This window comes from Oncorhynchus kisutch, linkage group LG29 (genome assembly GCF_002021735.2).
Source record: "Oncorhynchus kisutch isolate 150728-3 linkage group LG29, Okis_V2, whole genome shotgun sequence".
Lineage (NCBI taxonomy): Eukaryota > Metazoa > Chordata > Actinopteri > Salmoniformes > Salmonidae > Oncorhynchus > Oncorhynchus kisutch.
In genome coordinates this window covers 8027467-8045228 of record NC_034202.2, presented here as the reverse complement: position 1 = coordinate 8045228, position 17762 = coordinate 8027467, and the positions used below count along the sequence as shown (strand labels likewise).

The following is a 17762-nucleotide window of genomic DNA, read 5'->3' as shown; positions in this document are numbered from 1 at the left end:
TTTATATATTTGTTCAGTCTATTTTGTTGGTTTATACCCTTAGTTCATAAATTCATGCTCAACAGCTTGTGTCAAAAGGTTCTGTACTGTAGGTAGGCCTGCTCTGTTCAATTATTCCACTTTCTGCTACTAACAACGCGTTCTGATTTTTAAAACTGGATCTGAACATTACATGTAAGCAAGGTCATTGTAAATAAAAAACATTTAATTGCAAGACTGAACCAGGCTGAACATCAAGCGGTTTTAAATACAGCGACAAGAACAGTGGAGAGAGATGTTCCCACAAGCAGTGTTCATACGCATCAGCATTTTGATGGGACAAAGCAAGAACAGTGGAGAGAGATGTTCCCACAAGCAGTGTTCATACGCATCAGCATTTTAATGGGACAAAGCAAGAACAGTGGAGAGAGATGTTCCCACAAGCAGTGTTCATACGCATCAGCATTTTAATGGGACAAAACAAGAACAGTGGAGAGAGAAATGTTCCCACAAGCAGTGTTCATACGCATCAGCATTTTAATGGGACAAAGCAAGAACAGTGGAGAGAGAAATGTTCCCACAAGCAGTGTTCATACGCATCAGCATTTTAATGGGACAAAGCAAGAACACGTTGTAGCATCAACATAAACACCGCCTCAAAACACAAGGGCGGAAAATAAATCGGACCTTATGAGACATTTATGATAATAGGTTGGTTCAAATGAAATGAACTCAAAATAAGGCAAAACAAGGGGTCTCGACCAACGGTATTATTATTAAATCAACTCCATAGAGGGAACCAGTTCAAAATCTGATCCGTTCAAGTTTGGAATTTTTTTAATAACCATTTACTACTTTATCATAAAAAAAAGTTCAATATTTAGGTTTTATACACAGAATAACTTTAAAGTCTACATTACTTTTCGGTCTAGCTCATTTTGCAATGCTGTTCTCTCCTCACAGGCCCCTGGAAGAATCAAATGTACTGTCCTTACATTGTCCTGAACCAGCATCAGACAGTGACGCTAATATTCCCACGTCTACTGTTAATGAGCCCTTACCCCCGGGCCGCCAGTCAAAAAAAACAAGCACGCTTCCATAATTAACATGAGGTTTTTCCCCCCTCTAAATCTTGTCAGAACAGTTTAACAGACTGTTATTTACATACAAAACAGCATGTAAGCCCTCCTAAAATAAACTTTTCAAAAGGAAAAATAAAGTGGAATGCAAAACAATTCAAAATACCTAGAATTTTGGTAACATCAAATTGTGTGAAAAGGTAACTAAGAGTAATAGTATTGTGCAATATGTCTGCCTCGTAAAGAAAGAAGTGGCAGTAATCCCTGCAATTGGATTTTAGTTGAGATTGAAAATCGTATTTTTAAAAAATTCCACAGTTGACATCCATTTGATCAACAAAAAAAACAAAAAAAAAGGTTCTTACATTTCACATGATTCCATGGTGTCCTTGCTATAAACATTTCTTTAAAATGACAGTCCCGAAACAAAAACAGGCAAAGCTTCGTTTCTTAAACGATATCAGCAGTTGAAATTGTTCTTAAACAAACCAACAAGAAAAAGCTCATCCAAAAGAAGTCGCTTTTTCTCGTTTATGGTGTATTTATTTAATAGTACTTTTGAATTAAAAATGGCATAGTCCTTTCTGATTCTTGAGTCAATCGATCTGACACGGGGCCAAAGACCTTCGTAGAGTATGTGTGTGTCTGTGTGGACATGGGTGTGTGTTTGTGTGCATATATCTATATGCATGTATCTTATATCCCAGGACTGGGAAACGCTCCGACCTCCGATGGATGACACACAAGCCTCATCTCCTCCTCCTTTAAACTTACATGTAAAAACCAGGATTGGGGGAACTGGACAGGAAGAGGTGGAATCACGCATCCCCACTCCCCGCCATAGAGTTCTTAAATCGTGTTGTAAAAGACGGGGAACATGTCTGCCCCGTGTGTAGGATCCCTGTGGTGGTGGTGGGAGGGTAGGAGGCCGACACTGGGCTGCCGGGCCGGCATTGATCAGTGGGTGTGGTAGCCAGTGGTGCCCATGACCGACTGGTTGGCCAGCACCGCCCCGTTGACTCCCTGTCCAGGCTCCACCACGCCGCCATTACTGACCGCTCCAACGCCCGTCCACCCTGCACCCGCCTGTAAATGACTGCACACAGACAAGAGGTCAGAGGACAGATGAACTTGAACAACAACAAGACTGCTCTTTGAGGGCGGCTGTCACTTCATAGTAGTCTCATCCTGACATCAGGGCTGCATTTCAATCCAACACTTTATTTTTATTTACCCCTATTCGGTAGTTCATGAGTACTCACTTGAAGCCCTGCTGGTTCCAGGCCTGTCCGTAGACTCCGTAGGTCGGCACCTGCCACCCGTTCGGCACGTATTGGCCAATCTGCTGGGCGTTACCGTACCACTGGGCATACTGGCCGTAGGGCTGCGCTGCAAAGCCAATTTTGTTCTGCTGTGGAGACAACGCTTAGAGATCAACTATGTTTAGTGGTTTCCCTTAGCAGGCCCACTTTGAACTCTCACACACATACACACAGTTGAAGTCGGACGTGAAACAAGTAATTTTTCCAACAATTGTTTACAGACAGATTATTTCACTTACAATTCACTATCACAATTCCAGTGGGTCAGAAGTTGACATACACTTGTGCCTTTAAACAGCTTGGAAAATTCCAGAAAATTAAGTCATGGCTTTAGAAGCTTCTGATAGGCTAACTGACAATTTGAGTCAATTGGAGGTGTACCTGTGGATGTATTTCAAGGCCTACCTTCAAACTCAGTGCCTCTGTGCTTGACATCATGGCAAAATCAAAAGAAAATCAGTCAAGAACCCAGAAAAAAAATAGTAGACCTCCACAAGTCTGTTTCATCCTTGGGAGCAATTTCCAAACACCTGAAGGCACCACGTTCATCTGTACAAACAATAGTACGCAAGTATAAACACCATGGAACCACATAGCCGTCAAACAGCTCAGGAAGGAGATGCGTTCTGTCTCCTAGAGATGAATGTACTTTGGTGTGAAAAGGTCAAATCAATCCCAGAACAGCAGCAAAGGACCTTGTGAAGATGCTGGAGGAAACAGGTACAAAAGTATCTATATCCACAGTAAAACGAGTCCAATATCGACATAACCTGAAAGGCCACTCAGCAAGGAAGAAGCCACTGCTCCAAAACTGCCATAACAAAGACAGATTACAGTTTGCAACTGCACATGGGGACAAAGATCGTACTTTTTGGAGAAATATCCTTTGGTCTGACGAAACAAAAATAGAACTGTTTGCCAATAATTACCATTGTTATGTTTGGAGGAAAAAGGGAGAGGCTTGCAAGCCGAAGAACACCATCCCATCCGTGAAGCACGGGGGTGCCAGCATCATGTTGTGGGGGTGCTTTGCTGCATGGGGGACTGGTGCACTTCACAAAATAGATGGCATCATGAGGAAGGAAAATTAAGTGGATATATTGAAGCAACATCTCAAGACATCAGTCAGGAAGTTTAAGCTTGGTCGCAAATGGGTCTTTCAAATGGACAATGACCCCAAGCATGCTTCCAAAGTACTGGCAAAATGGCTTAAGTCAACAAATCCCTGACCTCAATCCTATTGAAAATGTGTGGGCAGAACTGAAAAATAGTGTGCGAGCAAGGAGGCCTATAAACCTGACTCAGTTACACCAGCTCTGTCAGGAGGAATGGGCTAAAATTCACCAAACTTTTTGTGGCAAGCTTGTAGAAGGCTACACACGTTTGACCCAAATTGAACAATTTAAAGGCAAGGCTACCAAATAATAATTGAGTGCATGTAAACTTCTGACCCACTGGGAATGTGATGAAAGAAATAAAATCTGAAATAAAAACACTACTATTATTCTGACATTTCACATTCTTAAAATAACGTGGTGATCCCAACTGGCCTAAGGCAGGGAATTTTTACTAGGATTAAATGTCAGGAATTGTGGAAAAACTGAGTTTAAATGTATTTGGCCAAGGTGCATGTAAACTTCAACTGTATATATTATATACACATACACGTGTTATAACATACAATATAGAGATATGTAATAGACAGTAATGGACATGAGAAAGGGAGATGTTACCTGCGGTGTGAGCTGAGGGACCTGTACCTGCTGCATGGGGCTGACCATGTCTGTTGTCTCCTTCCCCCAGTAACACTTCACCACGTGACCCTCTATGGACGTCCCGTTCACTGACACTATGGCGTGGGCCGCTCCCTCGTGGGAGTTGAACCTAAACCAGGTAGAGACGTGCGAGGGGGACAAGGGTGAGACGGGGTCAGAGTGAGCAGTCACATGGCAATGACTGCAGTCCAACTGCAATATGGGTAAATCTCAAAACACACTGAGTCTGTGGTCTTACCTCACAAACGAGTAGCCTTTGTCTGGGAAAACTCTGATCTCCATGATCTGACCGAAGGGGGTGAAGGTCTGCCTCATCAGTTGTTCTAAAGAGGGGAAATAGAGGAAAGTTATATACCTGTCAGTCCTATATTAACACGATCACAGTGATACTGTAGCGAGGAGAGATACTAGTGATACTGTAGAGAGGAGAGATACTAGTGATACTGTAGAGAGGAGAGATACTAGTGATACTGTAGAGAGGACAGATACTAGTGATACTGTAGAGAGGAGAGATACTAGTGATACTGTAGAGAGGAGAGATACTAGTGATACTGTAGCGAGGAGAGATACTAGTGATACTGTAGAGAGGAGAGATACTAGTGATACTGTAGAGAGGAGAGATACTAGTGATACTGTAGAGAGGAGAGATACTAGTGATACTGTAGCGTGGAGCGATACTAGTGATACTGTAGAGAGGAGAGATACTAGTGATACTGTAGCGAGGAGAGATACTAGTGATACTGTAGAGGAGAGATACTAGTGATACTGTAGCGAGGAGAGATACTAGTGATACTGTAGCGAGGAGAGATACTAGTGATACTGTAGCGAGGAGAGATACTAGTGATACTGTAGCGAGGACAGATACTAGTGATAATGTAGAGAGGAGAGATACTAGTGATACTGTAGAAAGGAGAGAGGGGCTTCTAGTTATAGTGCAGTTAGAATAGTTTAGAATGTCATTGTATGCTGTCGCATTAAGATTTCCCTTTACTTGAACTAAGGGGCCTAGCCGAACCATGAAAAACAGCCCCAAAACATTATTCCTCATCCACCAAACTTTACTGTTGGCACTATGCATTGAGGCAGGTAGCGTTCTCCTGGCATCAGCCAAACCCAGTTTTTCCGTTGGACTGACAGATGGTGTAGCGTGATTCATCACTCCAGAGAACGTGTTTTCATTGCTCCAGAGTTGGCAGCAAGCATTACACCATTCCAGCCGAAGCTTGTAGATCCACTGTAGATTACTTCACATTGAAAATCACAGTAGCAGGGGGTTTAGAAACCATCACACCTACTCCATACCAGTTGGTGATCTTAGGCTTGTGTGCGGCTGCTCAGCCATGGAAACCCATTTCACGAAGCTTCCGATGAACAGTTCCTGTGTTGACGTTGCTTCCAGAGGCAGTTTGGAACTCGGTAGTGAGTGTCACAGAGGATCTTTACACGCTACGCGTTTCAGCGGTCCCGCTCTGTGAGCTTGTGTGGCCAACCACTTCGCGGCTGAGCCGTGGTTGCTTCTCGACGTTTCCACTTCACAATAACTGCACTTACATTTGCCTGGGGCAGCTCTAGCAGGGCTGGAATTTGACAAACTGACTTGTTGGAAAGGTGTCATCCTATGACGGTGCCACGTTCAAAGTCACGGAGCTCTTCAGTAAGGCCATTCTACTGTCATTGTTTGTCTATGGCTATAGCCTATAGGCTACATTCGCCACAAACCCCTCCCACGTTAGACCTTTTTGCCACGCGCTCCCTATGAAAGACTTCTTCATTCGCCAATTTTCTCCAGTTGTATAATAAACTTTCTTTCATTGTCCAAAAGCCAAACGCACAATTCTAATCACATTAGCAACCCATCCTAGTTTGTTGCATCTTTAGATTCACCCAAGTGTCTAACGGAGAGTTTCATCCCAGTCACATACCGCGTGCATCAGGTGCGCCGTTTCGAATAGTTTTCACCTTTTGGCAAACCTTTCTGGTCACGTTGTCCATTTTCCTAAAGGAAACCCCCGGAGTAGTTCTATACCTGTAAGCCCTGCAGTGACTCCTCCACAGTAGACGGTACAGTTGCTGGGGCTGGACTGGTTCACTACCTCCTCAAACGACAGGTGCTTTGTGTTCGCTGCTCCACAAGTTGGGGAGGAATAGAAGATGCATTTAAAATTTGAATGACAATAGACGGACAATCTTTTTTTTGGTATTCAATGCCAACAGGTGTGTGCAAGTCATTCTTTGGAGCAGTGAGAGGTGTGTCTGACTCACTCTCGTAGGTGGCTTTGGGCGCAGGGGGCTTCCTGGTGGCCCAGTTGGTCCTGATCTGCCGTCCTCCCAACCACTGACCTCCCATCTGTTGGATGGCATTCTCTGCATCCTACACACACACACAGTTCCAATATCCACAGACTTTATAAAGCATGGTGGTAGTAATCACGGTATAACCTAGAATCTAAACCTTATCTACACCAACGTAGCGAATCAACTACAGAGTGGTATTTGCTTGGCTAAACATTGCTGGCTGTTGTCGGGGGGGGGGGGGGGGGGGGGGGGGGGGGGCGGACAACAACAAAGGATTGGAGGCTCACACTCTTCGCGCCGACGCTAATGATTTCTTACAAGCCACAAACCCAAGAGTGAGCAGTAGGCCAAGGGTGGTGGGGGACACTCACCCATTTGTTGAAGAAGGACACAAAGCCATAGCCTTTAGATTTGCCAGTAGCCATGTCTTTCACCACCCGGGCATCACTACGAACAGACAGAAATACTACGGTTGGCAAGACGAGAGCAAGTTATGGCCTCTGGCCACAGAATCAATCCTACGGAGCAGTGTTTCCAGGGAGCTTTTCCTTGCCACCGGCTCCCTGGGTTTCTGTCCAGGGAGGCTGCAAAGCGCTTGATAAGTAGGATTCTAAGAAGATCTGTTGTGCATATTTGCTTCTTGAGAGATACACAAAAAAGATCTGTAGAGAACATATTTGACATATGAATGCTGTGAGTACAGATTGTTCTCTTCTGTTCAATCAATACAGTCACAATCTTTGTAGTGTTTTGAATAAGCATCACCGAGATAATAACTTGGGTAAGGAGAAGCAGAGAGAACACTCACGATATCCTCCCAAAGGGGGCAAAGGCAGCTTTGATGTCATCCGTGGTGATTTCAGGACTGAGGTCTCCGACGAAAACGTGGAAGTGATCTGAACACAGAATCATATGTATCATACAGTTTTTTTTTTAAATATATAGCCAACTCATTTTAGGCACCAATGCTAACAATTCTTGGAATATTCTTGGATAACATAAATGTGCTCTGAATGCACCAAGCACAGTCTAGCGCCCCCCCCATGTGTTATACAGGCGCTACACTCCTTTAAAACACAGTTGGGTATGGGCCGTGTCAAAGTATCAAGGGAGATAATGCTCACTGCTTGTGTCTTTCTTCTGGCTGCTAGGGGTTGTGGCCCAGTTCACTTTGACCTCCTGAAGAAAAGAAAGAGAGAGAGAGACGGAAAGAGGGGTGAAAAGCGAGCCTTACTTGGACAGCACACGTGTCCGTCTGTTTGCCGATCAGAGGGCTTGTTGTAGTCACACAATGATAAGAGGGAAAGCCTGCTCACACTCAGACTGTCACAATTCAGTCTCACTGTCTAATCAATCAAATTTGGAACAAAACGTCTAGGAAGTGAAAAAATAAAGGGTCCAAATAACAAGGGACTTACAAACAAGTGAATTTTACGAACTTGTATTACTCCTCAAATGGTCCTTCATTACCTGTTGAGGATAAAATATTTTCAACTGAATGTGTCTTTAGAGATATAGTATAGTTATTATCTGGATTCTTTATGCAAAGGAATTTGCAAAAGAACACATTGTACACAATAATTATAATGATTATTATAATAAAGGCTGGCAGTGTAGAAGTAGAGGGGTGTTATTTGAAACAGGTTAATGGGGGGGGGGGGGGGGGGCACTACTTAGAAAGATTACACAACCCAACCAGGTTTAAAGTCATGGGACGTGCTGCCAATACTAATTGGCTATGACAAGTCTTCTCTTCTGATCGTGAACCCGTTTACATGGGCGACGTCCAGAGGCTCTGTCTACCAGCAGGAGCGAGAACCCCGACCACAGAGGGTAAGGACAGGGGTGAGAAGAAGCTATTAGCTACACCCAATCGAGGACGGCAGGGTCAGGGGAATGGCACAGAATCCGTGAAAAAAATAGCAACAAAAAAAAAATCACTAGCAAGCTACATTTTGTAGTTAAATAACCTGAAACATTTTTGGGGGTATCCATAACATCTTAACAACATGTTTTTCATACAGTGTTTGAATTAAAGTGCAATCCCTCCTCCACGCTCGTTCGTTCAGCATTTCCCCTCAGGCCAAAGGAACAAGACGTTTTACTTCCAGTGAGAGACATCGGCAGGCTTCAAACCCAAACAAATGGCACCATCTAATTCAGTCAAATGACACCGTGTCAACGTCCCCGTTAATTCGAGATTGGGGCCTGCAGTGTTTTTCTAATGTATATAGGACGCCATCTACGGAATATGTAGTATTCTCTAAAAACCAGAGCAGAATGGAGAAAGCTAGATTTTGGGGTGAAGAACATAGTACCCTATCGTTGGAAGACATGCTGCCACCCACTCAAACCGAACCTAAGGACCCTACAAAACTTTCTGGTGTTGTGGTATTATTGACCAATCACGAAAAAAACCTTTCCATTCATGTCATACTTACTGAGGTTTAATGTAAATGGTTGGGGTTGAACGGACAACATGACGCAGTGCGATACCCATGATGCAATGTGATACCCAGTCAATGGGCCTCAGTCGCTACCCCTAGACACTTCTCATAGGTCTGCCATAATGCTTGCACACATCCGACCTTTCCAGACCTGCATCAAGTCAAGTGTCTGGGGATAGGGGATAGGGGCTGATTTGAACTTGGTTTCAATTCCTTCCTCCTGTCTTTTGGCCAAACCTCCCCTCCCCAAGCCGACTCACCCTGTAGATACGATAGCTTACCTTACCCATTATTTTACGACCGTTCATGGCTGCGAGTGACGCGGCAGCGTGCCTGTGTTCGTAGAACTCCACAAAGCAGTAGGGGTCATTACCTGCCGTCTGGAGGGGGACAAGAGCAGGGACTTTTTAACGTCAGAACTGGGAATTTCATCCTACCATTGTAAAAAAAGGTAGGCCTAGTTGAGTCTCCCTCCTTGCAATGTAAATGGGCAGCTCTAGCTAGCCTATGCAACTCAAATCCGTGACCATTCGTCATCGTTAAGAGATTGGCCAAACAACACGTCTTTCTTCTATTTCGAGTGACAGACTCAGGATCCTAATATGAATCAATCCCAGAGGTAAGACTCACAGCAGTACAATGTGTTCTTAAACAGGCTCCTGGCTAATATTGGTCAACGCTGTTGTCCTATTGGGCTAATCAGTCCTGGGGCTCATTCTGTGGGGTTTCAGATAAAGCAGCCTTGTACAGACATTCCTCTCCGTCATGTTCAACAGGGAATTGTGTGGTCACGTTTGTTTTCTTATAGGCTCGACACATTTCTGCAATGTTCTATGTACTGCAGACCACTGAATAGGCCCCTAGTCATGGTCAACGTTTGGTTGGCACAAAACTAGAGACATTTTTTTTAAAGCGGAGGTAATGACCTCACTTTAATATAATGCTAATATTTTTAAATATATATATTTGAAAAAAAAACATTTTCTCTAGGTTTGTTCTAACTGAACATGGCGCAGCGCTAAGTCATTCTGAGCAGAATCATAGGGGAATCTGATTGAAGAAGGTTCATTCCCAGACAACAGAAAAGTTGATTTTTGACTCACATCTACTATCATTTTACAGCTCTTGCAGGGTCCGATCTGGCCGAACAGCTGCATGATGAGGGCTTCGGTCACATCCCGGGACAGGTTTCCCACATACCTGCAGCACAGTGACAACACATCAGCATGGACACCCTGGGCTCAGCTCAGCAAATAGAAGAGAAATGGATGCTCCACTTAGTAGACAATAAATAGACAAGGAAGTGTGGTTAAGAAGATCTGGATTTAAAAAAGGGATGGTTCACCACCATCCACAACGTTGCTGAGGTGTGAAACCGTCTGGAATCGTTTGTTATTTTGGGGGTGAACTGTTCCTTTAAACCACACTATTTTACCTCACAACTAACCATTAGGAAGAGGTTGTATTGAATGATTCAGTTTTACATTGGGTAAATCCATTTGAATTCAATTACTTTTGGCAGCATCCCTTTTGAACAAAACCTTGCACACATATTTGCTGAGTGTAGAAGTGCTCAGAAAGTGACTTTTTGGAACCTGAATGAAAATATTCAAGAGATAAAAGGTGCTCAAAGTTGACAATGTTGCACACACCACCATAGTGAAACATCCATGTCTTCATCACTGGAAAACATAAACAGTTGAGATTAGTATCATTTAAAAATCTTACAAACATGGTTGTCAAATTATTTTAAAATCACATTTTATTGGCCACATACACCTGGTTAGCAGATGTTATCGCGAGTGTAGTGAAATGCTTGTACTTCTAGTTCTGACAGTGCAGCAATATCTAACAATTCCACAACCATTACCTAATACTAGAGGTCGACCGATTAAGATTTTTCAACGCCGAAACCGATTGGAGGACCAAAAAAGCTAATACCGATTTTTATTGATTTATTTGTAATAATGACTATTACAACAATACTGAATGAACACTTATTTTAACTTAATATAATACATCAATACAAATACAAATATTTAGCCTCAAATAAATAATGAAACATTTTCAATTTGGTTTAAATAATGCAAAAACAAACAGTTGGAGAAGTAAAAGTGCAATATGTGCCATGTAAGAAAGCTAACGTTTGAGTTCCTTGCTCAGAACATGAGAACATATGAAAGTTGGTGGTTCCTTTTAACATGAGACCTCAATATTCCAAGGTAAGAGGTTTTAGGTTGTAGTTATAGTATTTATAGGACTATTTCTCTCCATACCATTTGTATTTCATATACCTTTGACTATTGGATGTTCTTATATGCACTATAGTATTGCCAGTGTAACAGTATAGCTTCTGTCCCTCTCCTCGCCCCTACCTGGGCTCGAACCAGGAACCCATCGACACCAGCCACACTGGAAGCAGCGTTACCCATCGCTCCACAAAAGCCGCGGCCCTTGCAGAGCAAGTGGAATAACTACTCCAAGTCTCAGAGCGAGTGACGTTTGAAATGCTATTTGCGCGCACCCAGCTAACTAGCTAGCCATTTCACATCGGTTACACCAGCCATTAGGCTGATAGGTTTGAAGTCATAAACAGCGCTGTGCTTGTGAAGAGCTGCTGGCAAAACACACGAAAGTGTTGTTTGAATTAATGCTTACGAGCCTGCTGCTGCCTACCACCGATCAGTCAGACTGCTCAAAAAATAATAATCGTAGACTTGATTATAACACGCAGAAATACGAGCCGTTGGTCATTAATATGGTCAAATCTGGAAACTATCATTTCAAAAACAAAACGTTTATTATTTCAGTGAAATACGGAACCGTTTGGTATTTTATCTAACGGGTGGCATCCCTAAGTCTAAATATTCCTGTTACATTGTACAACCTTCAATGTTATGTCATAACTACGTAAAATTCTGGTAAATTAGTTCGCAATGAGCCAGGCTGCCCAAAGTGTTGCATATAGCCTGACTCTGCGTGCAATGAACGCAAAAGAAATGACACAATTTCACCTGGTTAATATTGCCTGCTAACCTGGATTTCTTTTAGCTAAATATGCAGGTTTAAAAATATATACTTCTGTGTATTGATTTTAAGAAAGGCGGTGTTTATGGTTAGGTACAGTCGTCCAACGATTGTGCTTTTTTCGCAAATGCGCTTTTGTTAAATCATCCCCCAGCATTGCATCGATTATATGCAATGCTAGACACGCTAGATAAATGAGTAATATCATCAACCATGTGTAGTTATAAAAAAACTATCATAATCACTAGTTATAAGACAAGTTTAATGCTAGCTAGCAACTTACCTTGGCTTTTACTGCATTCGCGTAACAGGCAGGCTCCTTGTGGAGTGCAATGAGAGGCAGGTGGTTAGAGCGTTGGACTAGTTAACTGTACGGTTGCAAGATTGGATCCCCACGAGCTGACAAGGTGAAAATCTGTCGTTCTGCCCCTGAACAAGGCAGTTAACCCTAGGCCGTCATTGGAAATAAGAATGTGTTCTTAACTGACTTACCTAGTTAAATAAAAGGTACAAAAAATAAAAAATATGCACCCAAAAATACCGATTTCTGATTGTTATGAAAACTTGAAAATCGGCCCTAATTAAATCGGCCATTCCAATTAAATCGGTCGACCTCTCCCTAATACACACATAACTAAGTAAAGGGAAGGAATAATGTTTAATATAAATTGTAATTTAATTTCAAGTATCTACAATCTTGTAAACTCCTAATTTTTACATAATCACATTTGTAACTTAGACCCAATTTTACATTGACATTTTTTTGTGATTTGCACGCCATTGGTTGAGACAGAACATGCTCTTGAATACAGGGTGGGTGTCATGTTTTCACTGATCAAAATGTCAAAATGTCAACTTTCAAACATGGTACCACAAAGATGGTTGGAGGTCCACACGTCAGAGAATGTTGACTTAATCGGAATATCTGTTTCAAATTATACTGTCAATCTTCTATAGGAAACACAAAAACACTAACATTTCAGATGTGAAATATGGTATCTAAGCTACACTACAACATATACAAATATGAATTTGCTGATTGTGCAAGATATGCAAACATCATTATTAAAGTGGCATTAATAAAGTGACTAGTGATCCATTTGGCCACTAACAAACGGCTCACTAGTCACTTTATTAATGCCACTTTAATAATGATGTTTACATATCTTGCACTACTCATCCCAGATGTATATACTGTATATACCATCCATTGCATCTCATGGCCCAGCCATACATGTACATATTCCTCATTCCTTCCCTTTACTTAGATTTGTGTATATTAAGGTAGTGGTTGTGGAATTGTTAGATTACTTGTTACTTACACTGTCAGAACTAGAAGCACAAGCATTTCGCTACACTCGCCATAACATCTGCTAACCAGGTGTATGTTGCCAATAAAATGCGATAAAAAATTTTTTAATGGAGTTTACAGTGCTCTAGAGTGCGACCTAATTACTTTGCTGTGCGACCTGGAATTTTAATTTAGGAGCACCAGTGTGCCTAGAAAAACAAAGGACTCTAGCGTCATTACCTCAAATATTTTTCATTGCGTGCCTAAATATTTGTGCCCACCTACATTTTCCAACATACCTTGTAAAGAAACATCAGCATAGAGCACTGGTTTACATGTTTTTAGATAATTGATGTTAAAGGTGTAAAAATATATTCCTATTAAAAAAAATATTTAAAAAAACTGAAATCAAAAGTTGAATGGTTTGTAAGTGTTTAAATGATATGGAACTAAACCGTTTCGTTCCAGTGATGAAGACATGGATGTGTGGAAGCCCATTACCATCACCCACATTATAATTGGTTTTTTTATGACTAGGAGTTTTGAGATACTATGTCATAATTATGACTTACTAAGTCATTATCATGAGATTCAATGTCCATGATCCAGACTTGCATCTCTCATAATGACTTAGTATCTCAATTATGACAATACTAAAGCTGGATGATATGGCCTAAAAATCTTCGTTTTCTTTCAAAGTTAGGGGCAATTCACCAGTCGGAAAGTATTCAGACCCCTCGACCTTTTCAACATTATGTTCCAGACTTATTCTAAAGTTGATTCAATTGTTTTTGTCCCTCAATCGACACACAATACCCCATAATGACTAAGCAAAAACTGGTATGCAGAATATTTAACTTTATATAAAAAAATAAAAATCACATTTACGTAAGTATTCATACCCTTTACTCAGAACTTTTAAACACCTTTGGCAGTGATTACTGCATTGAGTCTCCTTGGGTATGATGCTACATGCTTGGCACACCTATATTTGAGTCTGGGTCACTCGAGAACATTCAGAGACTTGTCCCAAAGTCACTCCTGTGTTGTCTTGGCTATGCGCTTAGGGCCGTTGTCCTGTTGGAAGATGAACCTTCACACACAGTCGGAGGTCCTGAGCGCTCTTTGCTCCTTTCATCTTTGCCTCAACCCTGACTAGGTGTCCCAGTCCCTGACGTGGAAAAAAATCCACACAGCATGATGCTGCCACCACGACTCACCGTAGGGATGGTGCCAGGTTTCAGATGTGACGCTTGGCATTCAGGCCAAAGAGTTCAGTCTCGGTTACATCAGACCAGAGAATCTTGTTTCTCATGGTCTGAGAGTCCTTGAGGTACCTTTTGGCAAACTCCAAGCAGGATTTCATGTGCCTTTTACTAAAGAGTGGCTTCTGACTGGCCACTCTAACAAAGGCCTGATTGTTGGAGTGCTGCAGAGAAAGTTGTCCTTCTGGAAGGTTCTCCCATCTCCACAGAAGAACTCTAGAGCTCTTGACCATTGGGTTCTTGGTCACCTCCCTGACCAAGGCCTTTCTCCCCCGACTGCTCAGTTTGGCCAGGCGGCCAGCTCTAGGAAGAGTCTTGGTGGTTCCAAACTTCTTCCATTTAAGAATGAAGGAGGCCACTGTGTTCTTGGGGACCTTCAATGCTGCAGAAATGTTTTGGTACACTCCCCCCAGATCTGTGCCTTGACACAATCCTGTCTCGGAGCTCTACGGACAATACTTTGACCTCGTGACTTTGTTTTTGCTCTGACATGCACTGTCAACCTTATATAACAGGTGTGCCATTCCAAATAATCTCCAATCAATTGAATTTAGCACAGGAGGACTCCAATCAAGTTGTAGAAACAGCTCAAGGATGATCAATGGAAACAGGATGTACCAGAGCTCAATTGAATGTCATAGCAAAGGGTCTTACAGTACCAGTCAAAAGTTTGGACACCTACTCATTCAAGGGTTTCTTTAGTTTTACTATTTTCTACATTGTAGAATAGTGAAGACAACAAAACTATGAAACTATGACACACGGAATCATGTAGTAACCAAAAAAAGAAGAAAACCACTTTGATTTATATGTTCTAGCTGTCTAGTCTGCAATGGGCATAAAAATAAGTCTTGCCAACTTGGATATGTTTGCTTGCTAACAAGGTAGAACAGTTGAACTGTTATGAATTCACCCTTCTCTTCGTCTCCAACTGTTTGAACAACATAGTCTGTTCACTTTGTTTAGATGTTGAAATCAAGTGGCCCACCTGGATAAGAAGATACTTATTTCTCAGAATGAAAACTAGTTCCCAATTCCTTATATAAACATGTATTTTTATTCTCATTGCAGACTAGACGGCTAGCACATTAGTCTGTGGCTAAAACGCTGCCAGTGGTACATGGTACTGCAATGCTTCGAGCAAAAGAACTGAGCATACACTTTCCACAATCATGTTCATTGTTACTCTAGTTTTAGTAGGGTCTGCTCTGTTCTACGTTTTGGGAGTTAATACATAAAAAGAGCATCATTATAAATGTTCAATTCTCGTCTATTAGAGTAAAATAATGTATCTAAGTGTTTCGGTGTGCATATAACTGATTCTGTTGGACCAAATCTCAAACACAAATAGCGAGTTTAAGTTGCTTGTTGTCAGAGAGGAAGACGTCATCTTTCGTCGTTAGTTGTGAGTGACAGGTGGAGGGAGGGGCTTGGTGTCTGTGTGTGAAGGTGCACACCGGCACAGAAGGAGCAAAGACCAAAAAGACAGAACACTCAACAACAAAAAGTGTTTCTTGCGATACAGGCATTTGGCACATTGCACTAAAACATTAATTCGATAGACTTACTACCTCATAACTCTGTCTGATACATTTTTTTTGGGGGGGGGGGGGGGTGGTGGGAACAGGCTTCCATAGATGTCTCATGGTATGTCAACTTCGAGCACCTTTATCTCCTGAACGTTTTGGCACACAAGTCCAAAAATCCACTTTCTGAAAACGTATTCTATGGGCAAACATGTATGTAAAGTGTTGTTTAAATCAAAGTGGAGGTTGTCAAAAAAAAAGTTATTGATTTCAAACGGATTTACCCATTTGGGATATTGGAAGTTCACGTAAAATGGATACCAGCCCAAGCAAGGCACGGTATAACCAGTGGCCACATGAAGAAGCCAACTGAGGTGATACTGAAACCAAGACAGGGATGCGCCATACAAAGAAGAAAAACAGTGAAGTAAAGTCAGCTGGGCTGTTTGGAAACAGTAAACACCCGACCGTATTTTACAGCCACTGTACATATTATTTGTAACATTGTCACACCTGAATTTACGTGACTGTAACAGCAACATAATACAGTAACATTCACGGTTATAATTTCCTTGAGATAGGCGCCTAACGTTACTATAGGCCTCAGAAACTAAAACTCGGCATCCGACAAGACTAGGCCACGCTTTCACATTGCATTACATGTATTATGTTCCTTAACTAACTAGCTAATAGCTCCGTGCATTCGCTATCATTACATGGCAGTGTTGTAGTAACAACACCGACATACAAATGGTAGCTGACAAACCCAATTTGAAGCTCAGATTTGTAGCGGTATGATGAACGGTAACGGGAACGTTGGTTAATTAAGTTAGCAAACCAACATAACACGGACGTCTGATTGTTAGTGTACGCCGAGCAGTGTCGCTAGTTAAAATGTAGCTAGCTAGCTAGCCAATGTTAGCAGGTAGGTTATGATTTCACAGACATTGTAGAGTATGGCCACCGGTGTGGAAAGGTATCAGACTGATGACAACCGCATTGCTTCGCATAATACAGAAACTAGAGGCCCGGCATGCTGCCGACAAGAGTTAACGTTAGTTAGCAAGCAAGATAGTTAGCAAGCATGCTATTCTTTCTCGAATAGCTGCTATTACCAAAATATACAACCATTAACAGTCAACTACCGTAGTATAGGCTAAGAAGAACATCGCAATATTAATAAATGTTGAGATTTTAAAAAGGTGGCTTTCGAAATTATTGTGCAGTGGCAACAGTGCTCGCAACAAAATACAAAGCCTGTGCTTTGTCTAAAAAAATGGACACGTCTGACATGTTGTTAACTAGCTAAGTTAGCCAGTGCGGCTGGCTCACAACTAGAAAGCAGGAGGATGGAGAACTGACTGACATGACTATTACGGACCACATATTAAGAAAATGCAATTGATACATGCACGGCTACATGATGATACTTAAAATAAACGGTCAGTCGGCTAGTTAGCTTGCCGCTATTCATACATACAGGGTCTTGGGTTGTTCGTCGTCCATCATATTTCCCGACGAGGTGTGAGATCGAACCCTGAGCGATAAATCCACGTGTGTCACGTATTCTATGATGACCTTGGATTCTTTCTCCTTCCCCCTATTTTGCTGATGTCAACTGAACAATATCCCCGAAATGTTTTAATGCGCAGTAAATAGCTCCGCCACCCCTGCTAACTTCAATGAACAATGGAAAGGCGACATAAGATGGCGGAGAAAGAGAGCGGATATACGGCTTCGCATGCGCACTGTGGCT

General features: G+C 42.0%; 1 protein-coding gene across 5 annotated transcripts; it reads right to left on the bottom strand.

Moving 5' to 3' along the window:
- Positions 1-429: 429 nt before the first annotated feature.
- LOC109873759 (nucleolysin TIA-1) lies at positions 430-17741 on the bottom strand. Of its 5 annotated transcripts, none has more exons than XM_031809125.1 (12): positions 17487-17740; positions 10001-10097; positions 9179-9277; positions 7575-7629; positions 7259-7346; positions 6822-6897; positions 6418-6526; positions 6182-6277; positions 4394-4478; positions 4114-4264; positions 2321-2469; positions 430-2154 (listed from the first exon to the last, which is right to left on the bottom strand). In XM_031809125.1, the coding sequence occupies exons 1-12, from the start codon at positions 17513-17515 to the stop codon at positions 2016-2018; spliced, it is 1173 nt and encodes a 390-aa protein (XP_031664985.1). In that variant the 5' UTR covers positions 17516-17740; the 3' UTR covers positions 430-2015. The 5 variants fall into 5 exon arrangements, with proteins under 5 accessions (XP_031664985.1, XP_031664986.1, XP_031664984.1 ...); XM_031809126.1 differs by having other exon boundaries at positions 2321-2466; XM_031809124.1 differs by lacking the exon at positions 17487-17740 and adding an exon at positions 10550-10574.
- Positions 17742-17762: the final 21 nt, after the last annotated feature.